This window comes from Denticeps clupeoides, chromosome 4 (genome assembly GCF_900700375.1).
Source record: "Denticeps clupeoides chromosome 4, fDenClu1.1, whole genome shotgun sequence".
Classification (NCBI taxonomy): Eukaryota; Metazoa; Chordata; class Actinopteri; order Clupeiformes; family Denticipitidae; genus Denticeps; species Denticeps clupeoides.
Window position 1 is genome coordinate 12,548,421 of NC_041710.1, and position 21,750 is coordinate 12,570,170.

At 41.0% G+C, this 21,750-nt stretch overlaps 3 protein-coding genes across 5 annotated transcripts in view; 1 reads left to right on the forward strand and 2 right to left on the reverse strand.

Annotated features, from left to right (window-relative positions):
- Positions 1-3,624, reverse strand: part of sema6ba (sema domain, transmembrane domain (TM), and cytoplasmic domain, (semaphorin) 6Ba) — a 77,103-nt gene extending 73,479 nt beyond the window's left edge. The window contains exon 1 of one of the 2 annotated variants that reach the window (XM_028977323.1): positions 3,199-3,624. The gene's annotated coding sequence lies outside the window, so the exon portion shown is untranslated. The remainder of the gene's footprint in view (positions 1-3,198) is intronic. The other variant, XM_028977322.1, reaches the window with a different exon arrangement.
- A 3,671-nt stretch (positions 3,625-7,295) lies between these two features.
- Positions 7,296-10,063, forward strand: LOC114788646 (alpha/beta hydrolase domain-containing protein 17A-like). Of its 2 annotated transcripts, none has more exons than XM_028977414.1 (5): positions 7,296-7,462; positions 7,738-8,113; positions 8,760-8,954; positions 9,128-9,307; positions 9,536-10,063. In XM_028977414.1, the coding sequence occupies exons 2-5, from the start codon at positions 7,752-7,754 to the stop codon at positions 9,759-9,761; spliced, it is 963 nt and encodes a 320-aa protein (XP_028833247.1). In that variant the 5' UTR covers positions 7,296-7,462; positions 7,738-7,751; the 3' UTR covers positions 9,762-10,063. The 2 variants fall into 2 exon arrangements, with proteins under 2 accessions (XP_028833247.1, XP_028833246.1); XM_028977413.1 differs by having other exon boundaries at positions 7,296-7,438.
- Positions 10,064-12,383: 2,320 nt separating this feature from the next.
- On the reverse strand, positions 12,384-19,817 carry LOC114788881 (GRAM domain-containing protein 2B). Its single transcript, XM_028977814.1, has 13 exons — positions 19,640-19,817; positions 17,600-17,731; positions 17,427-17,484; positions 17,191-17,263; positions 16,896-16,999; positions 16,474-16,572; positions 16,087-16,158; positions 15,934-15,987; positions 15,666-15,756; positions 15,495-15,560; positions 14,467-14,566; positions 13,281-13,388; positions 12,384-12,607 (listed from the first exon to the last, which is right to left on the reverse strand). The coding sequence occupies exons 1-13, from the start codon at positions 19,678-19,680 to the stop codon at positions 12,592-12,594; spliced, it is 1,014 nt and encodes a 337-aa protein (XP_028833647.1). The 5' UTR covers positions 19,681-19,817; the 3' UTR covers positions 12,384-12,591.
- Between the last annotated feature and the right edge of the window lie 1,933 nt (positions 19,818-21,750).

Below are 21,750 nucleotides of genomic sequence, written 5' to 3' on the forward strand. Positions count from 1 at the left end.
AATATATTGGTTTTATCTGAAGATAAAACCAATAAGTTATGGAGATGGAGGATGAGACGGGGATGGCACAGATGCAGAGATGGATGCAGGGAAACAGCTTTGTTTCCCGCCTTGTTGTGGTTTGTTTTGTCTGGTGTGAACACAGTACAGAGACCCGCAAAAAGAGCTTGAGTCCGTCTGCTGAGAACATGTACCCAACTAAAACAGGACCAAATGCTTTCACATTATTTGACAAGGGAGAGTGGGTCAATTTCAATATTGTTTTCACTTTTTTTCACAGATCTGTATGATTAATGTATGCTACATGCCGTGTTGTCTTGTTATTCACCTTCGGCAGCTCCAGGGCATCAACATATTGTTTTGAATACGTAACTGCGCTACGTTTTCAAAATGTATGTTTTGCCTAAAGTGGAAAATGCATGTAATATACTATAAAATTGCCAAGGCAACAGCCAACCCGAGGAAAATGTACTTCCATCATGTCCCTCCAATTTCATGCAAACGCAGTCCACAACTTTCAAAGCTTTATGTACTTTTGCTTTTGTTGTTGTCACGACGATACATCTGACCAAATCAGCCAAGAGACAATTCTTGCGTGACTTGAAGCTACGTATTTATCCCTGCGTGGAAGGAACCCAAATCAAGACGAAAACTCAATAACTGATTCAGAGCAAAACAAACATACTAACGTGTGAAATCACCCCTAAAATAACCAGCTGGACCCCTGGATTTACTGTGTGGAACATCATGAGAAATGATGCACACCTTAAGCAAAGACAGGACACCCATGGACGTTCAAATCTCCCCCAAGGACACATCTGTTTCCCACCATCTCAGAGAGGGACAGGAAATAAATCACCTACTCTGGGCTTCCATGACATTAAAAAAAAGTTGAGTGAATAGCTGATCCACACAAAACGATGAATTTGATCATGAAAGCCATTCTGATGGAATCACCAAACTTGGTGTCTTCTGCCAAGATTAATCCTCTTGCCATGTCCTATATCTTTCCTTCACCACCTGGAACCACTGGCTGCCAGTTCAAAGTGGACTTCACAGCCTGTGCCTTCTGAACCTCTAAAGAGCCTTTGTGGTGAACCTGAAAGCCCCAAAATCCAGCACAAGAAGCTGACAAAGAGGCCAATGCTTTGGTTGTTGGACCCCAAAAAGCAAGGGACGCACAGTCTGGTGAGGACAACAGGCAAAGCTCCTCTCTGGATCACCGGCAACGTGCATGTAAACTCCCCAGATACGGCCGCCTCCTTTAAGGAGGCCGGAGCCCCCCTCTGCGGGGGGAATATCATCCCACCGAGGCAGCTGGAGGTTATTTCTGAGCAGCGAATTCGGCACCTGTGCGAAGTCCCGTTGTGCTCCTGCCCGCGTGTGCAGCCCGGCGATAACAGCGCAGCCATTCACAGCCACTCCGTCCGTTAGGCTGCTTCCCGTCCTCTCCACACCCGCCCCTTTTCGCAGAGCCACTCATGCTCAGCAACAACTGTAAGTGAAGCAAAATGCTGAGCAGCGATCGGTGGCCTTTGATGCAGGGGGGAAAAGGGCTAACTTTGGCAAATTAAGTCTTTCCGAACAATAAATAATACATGACAGCGCTGTGCTTAAACGACAATCAGGAGCGCTCTGGGAAGCAGCTCCCTCAAGCTTGAGTAAGGAAAACGGATGCACTGTGAGTAGCGGGTGGAAAACAACATGGCTCTGCTGTTATTGTTCCTGTTCCGTGCAGTGGTGAAATGAAGCTGTGGTATTCTGCGACCGTTCTCGCACCACCACCAGCCCAACTCATTACATTCATTCATCGCTCGGTGTGGATCGTTTGCTGGTAGCAGACCGAATTTGGTAGGGTTGTCTGGAATCATCGGTAGTAGGAATCCGCTGGGCGAGAACACCGCATTACCCTAAATGTTTATGACAGAACAACTGCGGGACCATAAATCTGCTGGACATGGGAACTCAAGCACAGGGGCGATGAAGTTAAGTAGTGCTTGGAGCTATTTTCCAGGAAGATGATCGACCCTTCTGCCTTCGTTTCAAGGATGTGACCTTTGACCAGTGAGGGCTTGAGTTCCTTCACCTACCTTCATCTACGCCATTAAAGATTTTCAATCAGCGGGATTTCAGAGGAATGTGTGGTGCTCAGTAATGGGGGGAGGTAGACAGCAGAAGAAAAGGAAAAATGCTTTTGTCAGATGGTGGCCAGTGTATGAAGATGTTACTACGTGGCATTTGGTTCATGCAGAAATATAGAACGATACGTGGGAAGCATTAAACAAATAATTTTTCACACAAAAACAATTTATCATCTGCGGCCATAAAGTAATATTTGCATGCTCTGCACACCCCTGAAACTTTCAGATTATTTAGCAGCGTGAGGCAAAACTGACTTCCCGTGGCCGGAACCTGCTCTGATTTAAGGTTTAAGCCGGGGCTCGGCCAGAGACATCTGCTGGGTCAGTAACTCGCTGAGCTCCTGACTCCTCAGTTGCTGCGGGCCAGAACTGTACCTGGAGTGATGCTCTGCTGCTAGGGAAACTAGATTAAAGATGTACAGCATGACACATGACTGTGAATACAGATACGATATGGACGAATGCTGATTTGAAGAGAACCTCATCTGCTCTGACATGGGAGACTTTATCCATCATCGATAGATAGATAGATAGATAGATAGATAGATAGATAGATAGATAGATAGATAGATAGATAGATAGATCTTTATGAACAGACAGGTTTATGAAACACACCTCCTCCTCTCTGTTATCTGAGTCAACAGAGGAACGTTGACAGGACTGTAAATGTTTACATAAGTGTGGCGCACTGGAGATAGAATTGGATATTACATCTGTGAGCCATATCACCACGGATCGGATCCAAGGCGGCCAGACAGCAGGCAATAAAACGCAGGAGGACCAAACACACACACACACACACACACACACACACGCTGACAAGATCAAGATCGTGCACGTAATTTAAATCCCAATTTTTTCCCCGATTCATCCAACAAACGTCTGAATAAAATGTGTGTGGGGGGGAGGCCTTTACATAGACAGGATATATTCCCCCAGTGACCGACACAGGACCGTTTGCGGGCTGCTCCTCAGCGAGCGTCTGGTTTTATCTGCAGCACCGGCCGCTGTTGCGCAGAGAAGCCCGGAGCTTCGCCCGCCTCGCCCGCAGACTCACCTGGCGCGACGGACTCCAGGAGGTCCGAGTGCTCCTCGATGCTCGAACTGGAAGGCGCAGCGATCTTGAGGGGTCTTTGTGGCGACAATGCGGCTGGTACTCCAATCAGCCGTTTTTCCTGCGTGTGTGTGTGTGTGTGTGTGTGTGTGTGTGTGTGCGTGTGTGTGTGTGAATTAATCCCTCTCCCCGCTGCACCTATCTATCCTGGGGACAGACATCCTCCAGGCGATCCTGGACTGCGCTGAATGCCACAGTTCCTGTCGGGGCTCCGCGCAGCAGCGGCGGAATGGAAGGCGAGGTGTGGTGCACTGAGCCCAGACCCGCGTTCACAACGCCGAGAGACCCCCGAAATCCTCCTTCACCCCCCCCTGCTCGCCGCGCTCCTGCGGGCTGGGCTGGCCGACCGGCGTCTCTCGCTTTCAATGAACGAAGAAGAAAGAAGAAGAAAAAAAAAACGAGTCAGGTCTCCTCGACGATACAGAGATGATTTCCTCATTCACCGGAGGACCACGTCTGCAGTGGCTGGAGAAGGTGGGACCCCACAAAGGCTGAATGGACCCCACTCTCTCCCCAGCACTCCGTCTGGATTATTCATTTACTTCAATGTAACGCCACAATGTCATTTTTTCTTCCCCATAGACAGACAGACAGACAGACAGACAGACAGACCTCGCATAGCAGGCCCTGGTATTTTATAAAATACTTCCATTAAACGCGGACAGGAAGGACACATTTATTTCTGGCCCACATAAAGAGAACGTGTTGTCCAACGAGACATGCAAATGTTCAAATGAGAACAAGAGACAAAATGTGAATTTAATTATTTTATTTTCCACAAATACAGGCAGTTTATAAATGAAGATTTTGCGTCACCGGATCAGGATTTCTTCACGCGAGACACAGAACTAGATTCGAGTCAGACAAAAAAACTAGAGTTACCGTGAGCATAAGCGACCTTGTTCACACACACGAGCTGCGAACTCTACCGCAAGACCTGAAGCAACTTTTCGAAAGTGGAAGACGATTTAAAGAAAAACTGACGAGGAACAGCGACCCCTGCTGGTGCATCACGCGCAACTACACACAGAATTTAGTGGAAAGTGGGATTTGCAAACGTGGGCTCTACGGTTCAGAAACAAGAATTGATATTTACACGAATTTCTGCACTTGCTTTAAATTTAATTACTCTAGGTAAGGGGCATTCGAGCTAATAAAAATACATATTACAATGACCCACAACACCATACCTCCTTTTTATAAATCAGTAATATTTTATTTTATTAACGCAGTCCTACACGGACAAAGGATGTTGAATGGATGTTAAGGCATTGTAATGGGCTAATTGGACCAAAGAGGACTATTTGCTCCATGAAGTGCAAAAAGAGAGGAGAGATTGTGCAGTGCATGAGTGTAATATTACTCACAGGAGGACCATCATTGCTCTCCATGTTGAAATAAAGGTAGCAGTGATTATGGCTGGTTTTCAGTAGGATTAGATTTACCGTTCCCTGAATGGGATTTTGAGACTCTTATCTGTCAACCCAGGCCACCCAACTACTGGTTCAGTCATTAGTAATCTCAAGACTGGACTACTGTAACTCCCTTCTAGCTGGTCTACCACTATGTACCATCCGACCTCTAAAACTAATACAAAATGCAGCAGCACGACTAATCTTCAACCTTCCCAAATCCTCCCACACCACCCCTCTGCTACGCTCCCTCCACTGGCTCCCAGTAGCTGCACGCATCAGGTTCAAAATACTGATGCTGGCCTACAAAGCCAAACATGGAGTAGCACCATCCTACCTCACAGCCCTTATTAAACCTCGCACTGAACCTTGTATACTCCGAGCCTCCAGTACTTCCAGTGCGCGCCTGGTACCTCCATCTCTGAAGGTAAAAGGAAAACATTCATCTAGACTCTTCTCCGTCTTGGCCCCTCGGTGGTGGAATGAACTTCCCCTTGAGGTCAGAACAGCTCAGTCACTGAGCACCTTCAAACGACAGCTCAATACCTTCCTCTTTAAAGAATATTTAGATTAAATTGCAATTTCCTAGTTGTCGAACTTGTGTACAGAATCTACAACAGAGTGAATAAAATAGATGTATTCATAGTTGGGGTCCTAGTGAACCGGAATTGATCTCTTCATCGATGGTAACTTAAGCACGTTGTAAGTCGCTCTGGATAAGGGCATCTGCCAAATGCTGTAAATGTAAATGTAAATGTAAATGTAAGGTTGTTAATTTGCAGTCACAGAACCTCTATTTTAAATAGAGGCTATAGAAAGACCCACAGGGAGGCGTTGTTCACAAGCAATTGTGAATGTCTGTCAGTCTATTTTATTCTTTTTTTTCTTGATTGATAACTGAAATTTACAGTATTATTTTGTAGTTAAAACCATCATCAATCCACCTCTAAAAAATGATTAAAACAGGAGATCCCAGTCTTGTTCATTGGGCCCGTATGTATTCCAATATTAAACGGAGAGTGAAAACCCTGGGCACAGGGGCAGCGAAGATCAAGTTCAGTTCACTGACTAAAATGTAGATAAATGTAGATTTCACCCAAGTAGTGTCAGCCACCCTCTGTAACTGGATCCTGTGGAGAATGGAAAATAGGGGGCGCTGGGGCGCAGCCCGCTAAGATTTTCAATTTGAGATATTAAATATGAAATGAATGACATTTTATTACGCCATTTTATATGTATACTACGCCATCATTTACACATGTTAATGTTTTAAGCAATTTAAAGTGTATTTCATTTACATAATTGTAGGTTATATTTCTTTCAATTCGCCGGTTCACTTCCTCTCCTTCTCTGACAGTGGAGTCCATACCCGCCATACGTCAGCTGTCCGCCATATTGCGAGTGGCGGGTCCAACCCAAAAGAGGTAGACATGGAAACAGACTTTTTTTTTATTATATTCATTTGAGTAAAAATAATTGGATACTAATAATAAAACGAACAATATTTGTAAAATCTACTTCAACTGACAATCTTTTTTAAATAATACAATCAATGACCACAAATTCATCACAATAATTTTATTGCATTTTATAAGAAGTAACATTAAAAATAAAATTTTGTAGTGATAGGAGATGCTGTTGTAGAGCATTTATATGGTCAAATGGGAACCACACGAGCATAAGTGACATTTCACCAACTTTTTATTGACTTCATGACTTTTATTTAAAAATATGACAGTATACAGAGTAGACAATATTTACATTTTATTCAAAAACTTCTTTATTAAACTTGCTACAGTTAAAGAGCCCTGGAACCGATCTCTTTGGTGTGTTCAGTGTTGAATAATTACGTTTTTGTTTAATAACTCTAATAACTAATTTTATACAGAAATACTTCAATAAGAGTAATTATTTACTTAAATTAATTATTTATTGTATTAATCGCTGTCACATTATCTCAATATGAACACATTTTCAAGTTAATCTTCATGAAAATAACAAATAATTTTACGATTCAAGGATTTTAAGTTCAGTATTGTCATAAAACTATTCTTCATCATTAACAAACACATACAATTTATAAAAGAATCTTATTGGACCAAAAACGCCAAAAACGATATTTCCTCTTGAAAGGTAATTGAAAGGATTTGGTTTTTAGTGGCAACAGGGCCCCAATTAGCACAAAAACGATGCATCTTTAGCGACTGCATTAAATCTTTCCTGAGAGAAGCCACTCACAATATGGCGGCAACGTTGACGCACGAAATGCGGTCAAGGACTATGGACAGATAGTCAGGATGTCATGCCTTTCAGTGTGTGAGATCACCGCCACCCTGAGGTGGATTTACTACTTAATAGCTAGTAATATTTTTTTTTACTATGTATCTGTAAAATTGTATGAATTGGTGTCTTATATACAGATGCTTTTGCTCAAAGTTGTCTGAATTTGTCTGGAAAAATATGTAACTTTTGTAATTTAATGTATCACGTAGAGGAACAGTAATAAAGAAAAAAATGTGTGAGATTGTGTATAGATGCACAAGCCCAAATCTTCAGCAAATTATTTCGAAAATTGGGTCTGTGTGTGATGACGTTTGCACGTTGCATACCGTAAACGTCACTTCCGGTCTGGTGCAGGGCAGGGGAAAACAAAGTGGCTAGCTGGCTAGCTGTCATGTCAGCTTTTTACTTCATGTAATGCGGCCCTCTTGCTGATAACCGTCGTCGCCGCCAACAGCATGAGCGGCCGCCTGCTGCGCTTCAGCCCTTTGGTTCGTGTGAAAACTCTGCTCTATGTGAGAAATTGGTTTTACAGTTTGCTCGACGTTAGATTACGAGCTTTCCCGTTATTTTGTTTTGGTAGCCATTGGATGTTTATTGAATGTAATTTAATGGAAATAACACGGATATGTATATGTGAAAATCAGAAATTTGTTGGATGTGCGAAAACATGTTTTTTTGGAACCATAAATAACCACAGTTAAACAAAGTTAAATTTCTTATTGTCAGTTGAGGATCGTTCGAAACTGAAAGAGGATTTGTCATTGTTGTGTGATTTCTGCATCTTCAGCTCTGCCGTGGAAGATGAACGGGCTGTCTGTCAGCGAGTTGTGTGGCCTCTTCTGCTGCCCGCCCTGCCCCAGTCGTATAGCAGCGAAGCTGGCCTTCCTGCCTCCGGTGCCCACGTACGCGCTCCTGCCCGACCTGGACTCGGGCCCTGCAGTCACGCCCAGTATAGGCTCCTCCGGCCTGCGCTCACGACTGGGTGCAGGAGGTCGCGGTGGGACAGTATGTGGGGCTGAGGGGAGATGGAAGCTGCATCTGACCGAGCGTGCAGAGTTCCAGTACTCCCAGAGAGAGTTGGATGGCACAGAGGTGTTCCTGACCCGTTCCAGCAGAGGCAATCGGGTGGGCTGTATGTACATCCGCTGTGCTCCCACTGCCAGGTGAGTGGCTGGGACTACATTCTTCGGGAAAGAAACAGTGGCATTGTCATTGAAACAGTGGCATTGTCGGGAAAGAAACAGTGGCATTGCTATAATTCAATTTCTATGGTGCTAAACGATAAAAATAAGGGACCACTTTAGTATGGCAGCCACTTTGATGAATTTCAACCCAAGCACACCTTCTTCAACATGCTGATTAGATGATCACATCAACCAGCTCTTACCAAATTAAGAAAGATCTGAGAACCACTACTGTGGACATTACCCTCCAGTTTCATCCTGTTGTGACTGTTGAACTCTTCATAAGTTAAATAGTTATTATCCTATTTGTAATAGTGTGTACGCTTAGATAGTTTTGCAATGCTGTATTGAACCAGTTTCAGCTAATTTGGATTTAAAATTTGGATTATTGGAGGTTTGATTTAAATGTGATCAGCAGTTAATATAATATAATATAAATATTAATGGAACATGTAATATTTTACAGACACAAGCCCATTACTTGATTTAAAAAAGAAATGATAAAAAAGAAAATAATTTTAAAAAGAGAACAAATGTGGGTGCAGTGAGCCTATAATAAAAGTGGTCAGAGCCATGCAATGCTGCCCTCATACTGCCTCACTACAGTATCGTCTTTTACTTACAGATACACAGTCCTTTTCTCCCACGGGAATGCAGTAGATCTGGGACAGATGAGCAGCTTCTATATCGGCCTGGGCACACGCATCAATTGTAACATTTTCTCCTATGACTACTCGGGCTATGGAGTCAGCACTGGGAAACCATCTGAGAAGAACCTGTATGCTGACATTGACGCTGCTTGGGATGCACTCCGCTCTAGGTACAGTACAGTGCTGATAATAAATTTCAAGTTTGCTGTTTTGATATTTTGAACTGATATGTTGCAGACACACTGTCGTCCAGGACGCAGTCCTCAGTGTCAATTTGCTGTACACACTGAAATATAGTGATGCAGTTTCTTGTTTATTTGTTTGCTTTACTTACATATTATAGATATGGTATCAGACCAGAGAACATAATCCTTTATGGGCAGAGCATTGGCACCGTGCCCACGGTGGATCTGGCGTCAAGATATGAGTGCGCCGCGGTGGTCCTGCACTCTCCCCTCACTTCAGGCATGAGGGTAGCTTTCCCTGACACCAAGAAGACGTACTGCTTTGATGCCTTCCCCAAGTAAGTAGTGTGTATTTTCAGTGGTATCCACATGTACACTTATTTTCACTGTGTGCACAGTGTTCTGTGCTGCTGTGTATCACATGTGACAATCACTTCACTTTCATTGCCTTATGTACCAATATGAGAGAGATTCATCTACATTTTCTTGTGACTACAAATTCATATTCATGCATATAGCCACAACGACTGCAAATATTGACCTTCACTTTCACACCTTCAATTCAGTATTGAAAAGGTGTCTAAGATCACGTCACCTGTGCTGATAATCCATGGGACAGAGGACGAGGTCATCGACTTCTCCCATGGCATGGCTCTTTTTGAGCGCTGTCCCAAGGCTGTGGAACCGCTGTGGGTGGAGGGTGCCGGCCACAATGACATCGAGCTTTACAGCCAGTACCTGGAGCGCCTGCGCCGCTTCATTGGCCAGGAACTCACCTCACCATACACCTGAGAGCACCACCCTCTCAGGCCACCATCCTCTGCTGGACAGACCTTTTGTGTGTGTGTGTGTGTGTTGTGTTTTTGAGCAGACTGGGTGGGTTTGTATGTGTTTGTGAATGGAGCCTCAGCAAGTGGGGCCGCATATACTATTGAAATAACTCCTGTGCCTGTCTTACCCCAGACAGCTGTTTTATTTCCCTGTCTGTCTTTATTGTACATATTACTAAACGAACATCATGCTTTCACTTATTGTACTCATAATTTTCCCCTTTCAGTGTTTTGATGGCCTCTAGTAAACTTGAAGGAATGGAAGTTTGCTTGTCTCTTGTCGTTTGTTCATGTATTTGTGTGGTTGGCTTGTGTCTTTTCACCCATGAGTCCTAAACTACCATGGACATCAAGTCATATCTCAGATGCAAACACAGTAATCTCAATTAAACAATAATGTTCACAGTTCCAGTTCCACAAGGTGTGCTTCTGTTGTCATTTCATGTTTGTAGTGGTGGCTGGACTCAATTTTCTTGCCATATGTGATGTATTTGTGGTAACTGAGTATCAACGATTGTCCAAAATTATTGAATTATTTTAGATTAAAGTTCTAAAATGGGAGGCAAAAAATCTACTTGACAAAAATCCAGGGTTCACGATGTTAATAGCTTGCAATTTCATATCTCTTTTTTTTTTTCTGAATGTTCTTCAGTATTATTGTGAATAAATAAAGCCCCGAAACTATTTTCGTTTCTCTGGAGCACTAAAGGACTGTTAGAAGAATGGTGGTGAATGGATGAAGGTCGTTGCTTAGAGGCACTTGTGCCTTCAGAGACGCGCCTGCGGAGGCTGATCGCACTGCAAGGACGCAGGTCTGTACGCAGGCTTTGTTGGAGAGGCATTGGACTCGTCTCCAGGCTATTAAATGATTCACCGTTGTAAGATACTCTTAGATATTCTATAATGTAATCAAGAAGTATAAAACCCTTTCATAAAGCTGCATGATATCCAGGTGGGTTCAGGGTTTTGGTACTGGCTGCTTTAGCCATGAGCTGCTGTCGATCTAATATCGTAATTCAGAATTCTATGAATGTTTTAAATCTGTTGGTAATGTCAAATCAATAAAGGGACTTATTGTGTGTGTGTATCATTTATTTAGTTACCATGTTTAATAATTTAACCACAGGGACATGTTGGAGGCTCTGTGTAAGACTGTTGGGAGTGTGTGTGTGTGTGTGTGTGTGTATATATATATATATATATATATATATGAACAAAGGGTATTGTGAGAAATAGAAACAGAGTGAAATGCAGAAGGAATGAAGAAAATGGCTCGTAGTTTAGACTTGCATCTGTCCACAATGAGAGCTGTCAATCGTGACTTATTTTAAACATTTACAAAAGCATCATGGAGAATTAAAAGCTGCATGTATTATCTTCCTCTCCAAGACACCAATACAGCACTTTAAAAAAAAGTTTTTATCAGTTTTTTCTGTGAATCCAAATGTTTCACTAGCTTGCACTCCCAACGCTCAGTGCAAGTTAGGACATTCGTTTTTTTGTTTTGATCTGATTTCACCTCTCCAATCCAGTTTGAGCAAAAACGTGAACAAGTGTCACGCTGTCCTACAGCACGTACGTTTCTTGTGAGAAGAATATTCAACATGTTGATAACAAAGCCTCAAATAACACTTCCTGGTAGAGAAAGCAGTGGAGGGTGAGGCATCCTCACTATCTGAGCTTATACGGGCTGATGGCTATCAGGTGCATTGTGTTAAAGTTGACTTCTAACAACATGACCCCCCCCATGCTTTTTGGCCTTGTTTGATGTCCCTTTGTATGATCTCAGTCTGCCCTCTGGAGGCCAAATCATGACTTTGTCCATTTAAAATGATTATACACACACACACAGGTAGGTAGTAGCCTAGCAGGTAACACACTCGCCTACGAACTAGAAGACCCGGGTTCGAATCCCACTTACTACCATTGTGTCCCTGAGCAAGACACTTAACCCTAAGTTGCTCCAGGGAGGACTGGCCCCTAACTACTGATTGTAAGTCGCTCTGGATAAGGGCGTCTGATAAATGCTGTAAATGTAAATGCACACACACACACACACACACACACACACACACACACACACATATATTCTATATATATATTCTAAAATAGTTGGCACTGAAGAGTTTTAATCAAGTCGATTTAATTAGGACATATTGACACAAAAATATTAAATATTAAATAAATAATACATCTTATATAAAGGCTACATATTAAGACATTTTATAGCATTGTCAACATAAAATATATATATCAACAGTAAAGCTGTTGCAGCAATGCTTTAAAGTTTCATATTATTTAAATTCTTAAAGCACATAGATAGCATAACTGAGAGAGGACTGTTTGATTAAAAAAAGCAGATTAAATGCAGTTATATATTTCCTTCATTTCATTATTACATCAAATTGTGTAATGTTTGATAAATATTGTTGTAAAAAATAATGAAACAATAAACGTTTCATTTTTTATACTCTATGACATTTGTGTACCACTCTAGAGCAAAAAACACATAAATACCTCATGTCCAAATATTTTAACACAAGTCCCTAGATAAGACTGGAATGAAGACAGTGTTACATATGTGTTTTTTTTTTTTTTTTTTTTTTGTGTGTGTGTTTGAGTGTGAGTGTGAGATGTGCTGACTTTGCTGGGAGAAGGTGTATGGAGGTCATCCCTCCAAAACTCTCCTTTTCTGCCTCCATCTTTACTTCATTGCCTGCATGAATTCAAGAGAATAACTTCCATCCAGAGATTTCAGTCTTTCGGCCCTCAGCTGCCCATTACACAGGCGACTATGATTCCCTGAATCTGAGAAGGAGGTAGAAAGATATATGTCCCTGTTACAAGTAAAACCCATTAAGCTGCATGACAGTGCAATTCAGTCGGCTGTTCCTCCTTTCTCACACCCAAACCTTCATTTAACTTCCTGGTATTGGGGAAAAGGAAACAGCACATAGGTTATCGCCATAGCTTTACCTTTGATTTCTGAGAAAAGCAGAGGAGAGAAAAACACCACAGTTTAGGATTTAAATAAACTACAGATTAACATATTAGTATATTAGTAATTATTAGTATAATTACACAAATAAACACTGGACTTCTTTTGGCTTCTGAGCTTATGTATATAAAGGATGCAAAGTCACGCCGATGAATGTCTGTGGCATTTGATGAATTTGTAGGGGGTAATCAGACCTGTTTTGTCCAAAAGAAACACATGGTGCATTGATTCCTCCAGATTCAGTCTGTTAGATGTCTGGTATGATAAAAGAGGGCTGTCTGCTGTTAAGGGAGCTCAACTGGTTTAGTCTATCAGCATGATGGTCATGGATCTCTATGTAAGTAATTTACTTCACTATTAGCAGAATCATCTTTAAGAATGCATGTCCTCTATTCTGCATGTCAGCGTTTGAAGAATGCAGTTTAGGTGTGTTTGCTGGTGTGTCAATCGTTTTCTGGAAGTGACAGATGCAGGAAGACTCACACTGTCTGCATGGAGAACTCAGCCAAAGACCCCAGAGAGCTCAGCTGCTCCTCCAAGGCCAAGATGCGTAGCCCAATGTACACTGAGGCCAGGAGCAGCAGCCCCACCCTGCATCGAGAACCACAAAAGTCAGAATCACTGTGTCATTTCAGCCCAAAAGTACTGCAAACACTCCTCCACAACACCCAACAACCAAGTTTTTAAAAAAAACAGTTAATCACTCTATTAAAAAACTCCAAAAAACTCTACCGTGGCAAATGAAAAAGCAATTACTTATGCTTTGAATCAAAGCAATTATTGCAAACCCGATTGGTGATGAGCATTACTACACATGACTGGCTGCTGCACAAAGACAACACATTCATCTGCCTCCAATATTCTTGTCTTCTGTTCAACTCCATTCTCCCCCGTGTCTTACTGGCCGGGCTCTTTTCATTTGTTGCACACTGCCTCCTCTGAGCACAATCCTATCAGGCTGAGGATCTCCCTGCCCTCAACGAGAATCTCAGCTTGTGCCTGGGCTGTGTGGTTTATTGAGAATAAACACATGCCAGCCACAATGCATGAGACCCCTTTGACCTATGGACACAGATTAGAACAGTAAGGGCACCCCCCATCCAATGCTATCCCAGCATGCTCTGAGAATGTTTCAAAAAGTGATATGGTGGTCTTCTAAACCATTTTCTGTTAAAAAAAAAACTATTTTTAACCTGCCACGGGTAGATATGGTTGCCTTTTACAAATTTTATGATATCACCCATTAGGTATTGAAAATTGTATAAGTCCTTGTTAAAAAGTTGGGGGACAATTCCAAATAATGTGGGAAATGTTCAAGGTGAGGAGAGTTGTGCTGGGCTCATGCTCTCTTGCTATGAGATACCCAGGGGTGTTGAACACGCTGTCCTCATCACACCTAAAACACGGTCCTCATCTAATAAGACAAGCATGTCAGCACATGCAGCAGCCAGAAGACTGTGCTAAATGGTGACTTTTGCACAAATCTGTATAATTAACCCAACGTCCTTCCATTCCTGTCCTGCAAGGATTCACACCTGATCCGGTAATAAACTGTTAAAAACAGCTCAATTACGAGTGTTAAAACACATATGGGAATATTATTTACTGATAATAACACATAACTTATCACAGTATAACTCGGGTACTTTTTGTAAGATTAAGGACTTACAGAATAAGATAAATCAGAAGGAGTGAGGCAATGCTTGATTCCCTCACGGAGAAGAAAGACTTCACTTTGGTTGTTGCAGAGGTAATCCAGGAGCCATCTCCTGGAATATTGGCAAATCAGCAGAATTACACATTTACATTTAAGACATTTGGCACACGCCCTTATCCAGAGCGACTGCTTCCATGTTACCATCAATGAAGTGACACACAGTGTAATGCACAAACAAACAAACCAAAAATATTATTCAGCTCTTCTTAATTTCGTAAATGCTGGTGAAATGCTTTTAACCTCTGCTTTTAACCATCACCCTTGGTGAGCAGTGGGCAGCCATGACAGGCGCCCGGGGAGCAGTGTGTGGGGATGGTGCTTTCCTCAGAGACACCTTGCCGAACCGGAAACCTTCTAATTTCGGGACCTTAATCACTTCCTTAACATCCTTAAACTCTTTAACCTTGACTTGTATGGTCAAGGTAAGGAAGGTTCCACTGAGATTTGAACTCCAGTCCAGAGTACTAACCATTACACCATGGAACCACATCTACATGGAATAAATACTGTAAATAAACAGTACTATGAGCGGTTAACTCTTGAATGGTCTCAAAAAGGTTTTTTTCTGACTTGAGTATGCCCTCTGGAATGGATGGGCGAAACATTGTCAAGGAACCAAACATGTCCAGTTGCCATTGAAATAACCTTTTATGACATTTACATTTACAGCATTTATCAGACGCCCTTATCCAGAGCGACTTACAATCAGTAGTTACAGGGACAGTCCAACTTAGGGTTAAGTGTCTTGCTCAGGGACACAATGGTAGTAAGTGGGATTTGAACCCGGGTCTTCTGGTTCTTAGGCGAGTGTTTTACCCACTAGGCTACTACCACCCTAGTGGTATGAGATTACCATGACCTGGATGACTGAGCACCTTTAGTCTTTCTTAGCCTTAGCCTCACATGTTGTTCAAAACAAATCACAGGTTTTTTTACAGACCCAAACACCATTCAACGGCTAATGTGTGCATCTTCTGTACCTGTAACTTTATCTTCTGTAGGCTGTTCAACTCCACTGGATTGACTTTTTGGCAGAAAAATGCTTTCTAAATCAAAGATTTAATTATATATTTAAGTGCCAAGCATATACTCATAAATGGGATTTAAAAAGTTGTATATATGCATATATGTTGGTCAACACCAGTATTTACCTTGCACCAGATCGGTGTCAAATGAGCCTAAAGGAACAGGAGTGTCCAAACTTGTCCTTCGACTCTCATCTTGACTGGAAGCGCTGGACAGCTATGAAATAGGGACAGATGTTTAAAATAATGTCAGCATGAAAAATAATTAACATTTAGTTCATTTTGAAATGGAAAGATGAAACTGAATTGTGCTTCCAGAGGTGTTCATAGATGCAGTAGACAATGGTTTATGCATTCAGAAGATTGAATAAAAGTTTTATTGAAGGCAATGCACCTCTAGGTCAGTGGCAATGTCAAGGGATGAGACAGGGCTGTTGCTCATGGGAACCTATGGAAGGATTTTGAATTCATATGTTTAAAATCTGCTGCAATGCATATTTCAGAGAACCACCCAAGAAAAATATATACATGAAATCAATGCACTTACTTGAATCTGTGGACATATTGTTAGCAAAAGCTTGAAACAATGTTCCCGGTTCCGTATGGACACAAAGAGGTACTGTAAATTTACAGTGACAGGGAGCGAGATGGAGAGAAGAAAAAGGGCTTAGGAGGCAAAATAATGGAGGAGGGCAGTGTTCATTGGGAAAGCACCGGCCAATTTACGAAGCACTTTAGAATGCGATGCAAATTACAGTTTACTGCAAGTGTAATGATTGTGATTTAAGTAGTCTTTGTTGGCTAACCTCAATTGGCCATCGATATACTCTTAAACTGCACTTAATGCAGTTAAGCATGCATACGTGCAGCACTTAACACAGTTGGGCTGCCGCTAAAGTGGTTTCCTGGAGTGTCTGTGAACAGGGCACCATACCTTCTCTCCATCGTTGGTCATGACTGACAGTGCATTGGGAACTACTCTGGCTGTGTTTTTTTTCTTCACAGCTTGAATGTTGGTCATCTCAATGCACACCTGGGAACAGATGGAGGTAAACCAGTCAACATGTGGTTCAGCTCTTCATGAATTAGAACAAAAGTGTGGTTGTATGTTAATGTGAAGATTGAAGCAAAAAAGGCACATGTTTGCTGACACCACTTCAACTAGATTTTCAGAAGCAAAAGAGTAAGAAATGGCTGGACTAACTGATTAGGAATTATCTTGTCAGGTAGGGACTTTCTTAGCTGAAAGTTCTTAAGGATACTGAAAACTACCAGGCTGAAAGAATGACATACTATCTATTGCATTTTCAGAACATGACAGTGGATGGCATGTTGAAGACATGTAGCATTGTGTACCTTTGTTTCCTTGAGGAGCACAGAGGACCGAAAGCATATGTGGTGATTGGAGATGTAGAGCTTTCCGTAGTAAACCACCTCCTTCTGCAGAGCGCATGTGAAGGCTAGGGACAGAATAGATAGATAAATGATAAAAGAGATAAAAGATAAATGTCAATAAATGTCAGCCTTGAATGATTTGCTTTTATTCTGGTGGTTGCAGTTCCCTACATTGAGCTCCCAACACTGCTGGGATGTGTAAAACAGGCATACTGAATTACAACAATCGGAAAAAAATGTATGATTCATAACTCACCCTGGACCAGATCTTCACTTTCAGGGATGTCAGGAAAGACTTTGTGGAAAGTTTTGTTGTGATTCTTAAAGCTCTACAAAATTAAAAAGAATAACTAAATAAAATTGATGCAGCTGCACATTTCTTCACAAACAGTCGATTTGCCCATCAGTCATGGCAGGCCTGAATGGGCAGCATCCAGCCTGTTATTGATGTGGTACTGCACTCAAACCTGGTGTATTTAAAAAAATACGTACATTTCTGGTGTTGCTTCCGTCCACACACTCCATACTCTCTTCTTCTATGGTGTGTTCCCTACAAGGCATAGAGTCAAATGAAAGCACACAGAGATGGACAGAGTACTCATTCACCTACTTCTTCTGGACTGTCACACAACTGCTGGTACTTCACCCAGTCAGGGGACACTGACCTGTGGAGGTACTGGAGGTTCCTGTTCACCTCGAGCATGTCCAGCTGCATTGCCTCTAGTCCTCGGTCTGAAGCTCGTCTGAGCAGGGATTTTTTTTGCTTCCCTGAGTGACCTCCATTATCCAAAGAACCACTGAATCCAAATTAAAATCAGAAAATTGTATCAAATGTGAAGGAAATTACATATATAATGACTGCCACAGCACAAATGACACAAAGACACAAGAGCATATATGAAATATAATATGTCTTAATAAAATATGAAAAGAGAAGGAAATAAAGGGGCTGTTTAAACACGTGGTGTGATATATAGCTGTTCTGTCTGGGTGTGGGTTTATTAAACAGAGAGAAAGAGCCCCCAGATGCCTGTCAGGGCTGCTCCAGGTCATTAGACAGTAGATTAAGTGTCAGTTTGTAAGCAGAGTTGGGTTTAATGTTGCTTTACACTTTACATTTAGTTCGAAACCAACAGAAGAAGCAACTCCAGACATTACTTGTGAATAACAAATGATAAATGTGATTCTTAAAAAAGAATAATGTACATTTAAAAAATTTTTTTTGTCATGATAGTCATTGGTTATACAGTTGCTCCCACGACTGCAGATAAAAGGTGCTATGCAGCCGCCCATCAGCGGCTGTGACATTGTTTGTGGATGATTTACGACTTAGATGTAGTGTTGTTTCAGTTCTGGCAATCGCTGTACGCCTGCGGGTTTGTTTTTGTTCTCCCCGTTATTTCCCCTGTTTTCGGCCGTCGCGCCATTTTGATTTGTGTTTGTAAATAAATCATAAATTTCAGAATGTCCCGCCTCTGCGCTTCCTTCCCCCGTCAGCTCGCAGACATGACAGCTGTATAAATTCTCTGACAAACTTGCCTTGGAATCCTCCAAACAATTCACTATTATTCTAAAATATAGAACACAAATCAAAATTAGGCTACAAAAGTAATTGTAGCAGTATAATCAGTTTAATATCCAATTTGACAGAGTAAATGCTATTAAACGTCCTATTTTAACATAAACTTTTTCTTTTGATGTGTGTCAATACCAGTGTCACCAACTTTGGCAGGTTTGTTCAAAACCTTATTTTCAACAATTGAAAAAATAAAACCCAAGGATCCGCTTGTGTCAAGCGGGATCTTTTGGACTTGTACTTGTGGCAGTCCAGACCAGCATGTTAATGCAGCACAATATGTTAACTACTGATCCCCAGCCAGGTCAAGGTCAAGGGTCTTTTATGCATACACTGACACACCAGGCATGTTGAAATTCTTGTGTAGAGCTCTCTCAAAGTCAACAACAAGAGAAAAAAGTGAAATGGAATAAAAAAATATAAAATATATGTAAAAAACAAGTACTATGAAAAAGGGAAAAATGGGAAAAGGACATTGCCGGTTTTGCACAATTAAAAGAATATTGCACTGTTAGAATATATTGTCCAGAGGACAATTTTTTTTCAGAGGGATGCATGACACACAGAACTGGTTCCCAGATTGCACATGCCAAATGAATGGACTTGTAGTGTTTTTGGGTTTAAAGACCAAAAATCAGTCCACCTTTTGCACACTCAATGAGTTAAAAAAAGGCTTATTTGTCAGTGTCAATGGATTAATTAATTGACTGAAGGATTAATCTGTCATTCTCTTGTACATTCACATCATGTATTTAAGGAATATAAGATCCAGTGAACTGCAAATCTTGCCTACACACAAATTGTTGATCTTGTGTCAAGGAACTGTTCCAGAAAGGATTTAAAAGTGATTAAATTTTTAGTGCCACTCAAACTTCAAGTTCAAGTGAGCTTTATTGTCATTTCATCTGTATACATGTTAAACAGTGCATAGTAAAATGAAACAGTGAAATGAACAATGAAACATGGTGAAACAAAGGTTGTTGTTTCCAGAAGAGGGCAGCTAAACAAAACGGCACAAGCCTAAACCAGACTGTATCAGTAAAATGTGTAAGGTGACCTTCTTTCTGAGCCAGAATAAAAAGATTTTTAAATGTGATTTTGAGTCTGAGAAAAAATCATTCATACTCACACAGAGCTGTCCAGAGAGAACCTCCTGGTCATCCTTTTCATGCCTTACACCTTGACAGTGTGGTGGAGAAAATTGCTTTCACTGAATTCTTTAACTTGCACAGGCTCACTATTGCAGTTCCGCTCTCATTCAATACAAACTCTCTCCTTTTCATCACTTCCCTTTTGTTTATAGCAGGTCTAGTGCAGCAGAGGTGGTGACACACTACTGCAGGCGGTTTGAATTCCCACCCCTTTTTTTCAAAGACACGCCCATTTGTCATTTTACCCCCACACATCAGTGGACCATAGCATGGTGTACAGACAATTAAAGGCAAAAACTGTTCCAAGAAAGAAGAGGCACAATCTGCTGTCCATTGTGAATTAGATTATGTCTTTGAGTCTATCATATTAACAAGTAAGACAATACTGTGAAATAATCCTAAAATTGTTAATTATGTTGTGCCACATACCACTTGTATAACTTGTATCTTGGAGACCTGGCATCAATTACAATAGGCACAAAATCAGCAACATTAAGTGACCTCCTTATTTTGATGGTTATGTTTGAGCGTGCCTAAGCTATTGTTTGAAGACAAACAATTTAATCCTTGTCACATAGCAACATGCAGTAAACTCACAAGGAGCAACAAGGAGCAACAAAAAGAGAAAATGGGGTGTTGAGAAAATGTCAAAAGAATTTTCCTATTTCTAGTTGTGTGAGCCCCTTTAATTGGCATGTTGGAATTCTGCCTTGCTGGAATTGTGACTATGTGGCAGATATGCCATCTTTTGGTAAAGGAGACAGGGCATGAATAACCCCAAATGCACAATGTAGCAACAATGTGGATATCTCGTCATTAATTTTCCCTGTGTGACCAGGCCATAGCTATTGTTTGAGGTAAGTGGTTTAGAGCTGCCAAATCCATCCCAACTGCTTATTACTAACACAGAAATGTCATTTTTTGGATGGTAGACAAACTACGCTATCTGTGTAGAGTTAAAACAGAAATACCAAGTGAAAGTCCTGAGCATTCAAAAGCAATCAAAAGTAAAACTACTGTGACTTATTCTTGCTTTACATGATTTTTTTGCGTAATCAGTGTATTTTAGGTTAAATTTCATTCTCCACATAAGACAGTGTTAGAAGTTATCTTGCTTTAGAGCCTTGTGGTTTTGAAAACCTTTTTTAGGCCTGCATATTTTTTTGATGTATTTGCACTTAAATAGTTTAGTAAAATACAAATACACAAAAACCTACTTAAGTACAGTAACTTTGTTACCATCCACCCCTTTTTGATACAGCACAAGCTTCAAACATTTAATGCTGTTAAAGGAGGGAAATGCAGTGAGAATGGAGTATTTTAAAAACTGCACCTTATCAGCAGCATCATGAACTACCCGTTCACCCAGAGAAGATGTGTACAGATACACATCTTCTAGCAAAAGTGATGCATACCAGCGAGAATCTATTTATTTATTTATTTATTTATTTTCTGACTGTGAGAAAGTTTTATGCTTTAGTGCTCACATAATATCTTACCACAGGTCAGACCATCCAACTGATCTCAGTTATAGTGACTTATATAATATAATATAATATAATATAGTGACTTAAAAAATAATTTCAGTTCAATATTTTGTTCTCACTTTATCATAGTGACAGCAAGGAAGAGCACGGGGTGTTGTTTCAAGGAATTATTTGTTCATTATTGGGCTCTTGATCTCAGTCACATCTTGTAACTGGAACCATTTGGTGACATTGATCATGCCTTTGTGAAGCAATATTTTTTATCAGAATAGAGTCTCAGAAACTAGTAGTTTGCTTAAACTGTTAATTCAAAACTCTTAGAGAGATCAAATAACCAAGTTCTTTGTTTCAGTATTAGTAGTGTGATCATAATATGTTCAGTTTGACAGACAATAGACAATTTATCACAATTTATTATTTTCTTTTTCAAATTCTTCTTAAATAGAATGTACCAGATGAAACAGAGCACACAAGGATGAAATCCTATTGACCCTTCATTTACTTCTGATGAAACACAAAGTCATTAAGTCAGGAGACATACAGCTATCTGTACCTTTGATCTGAACAAGAGACATAACTGGTATTCATCGTAAATCAGTAAA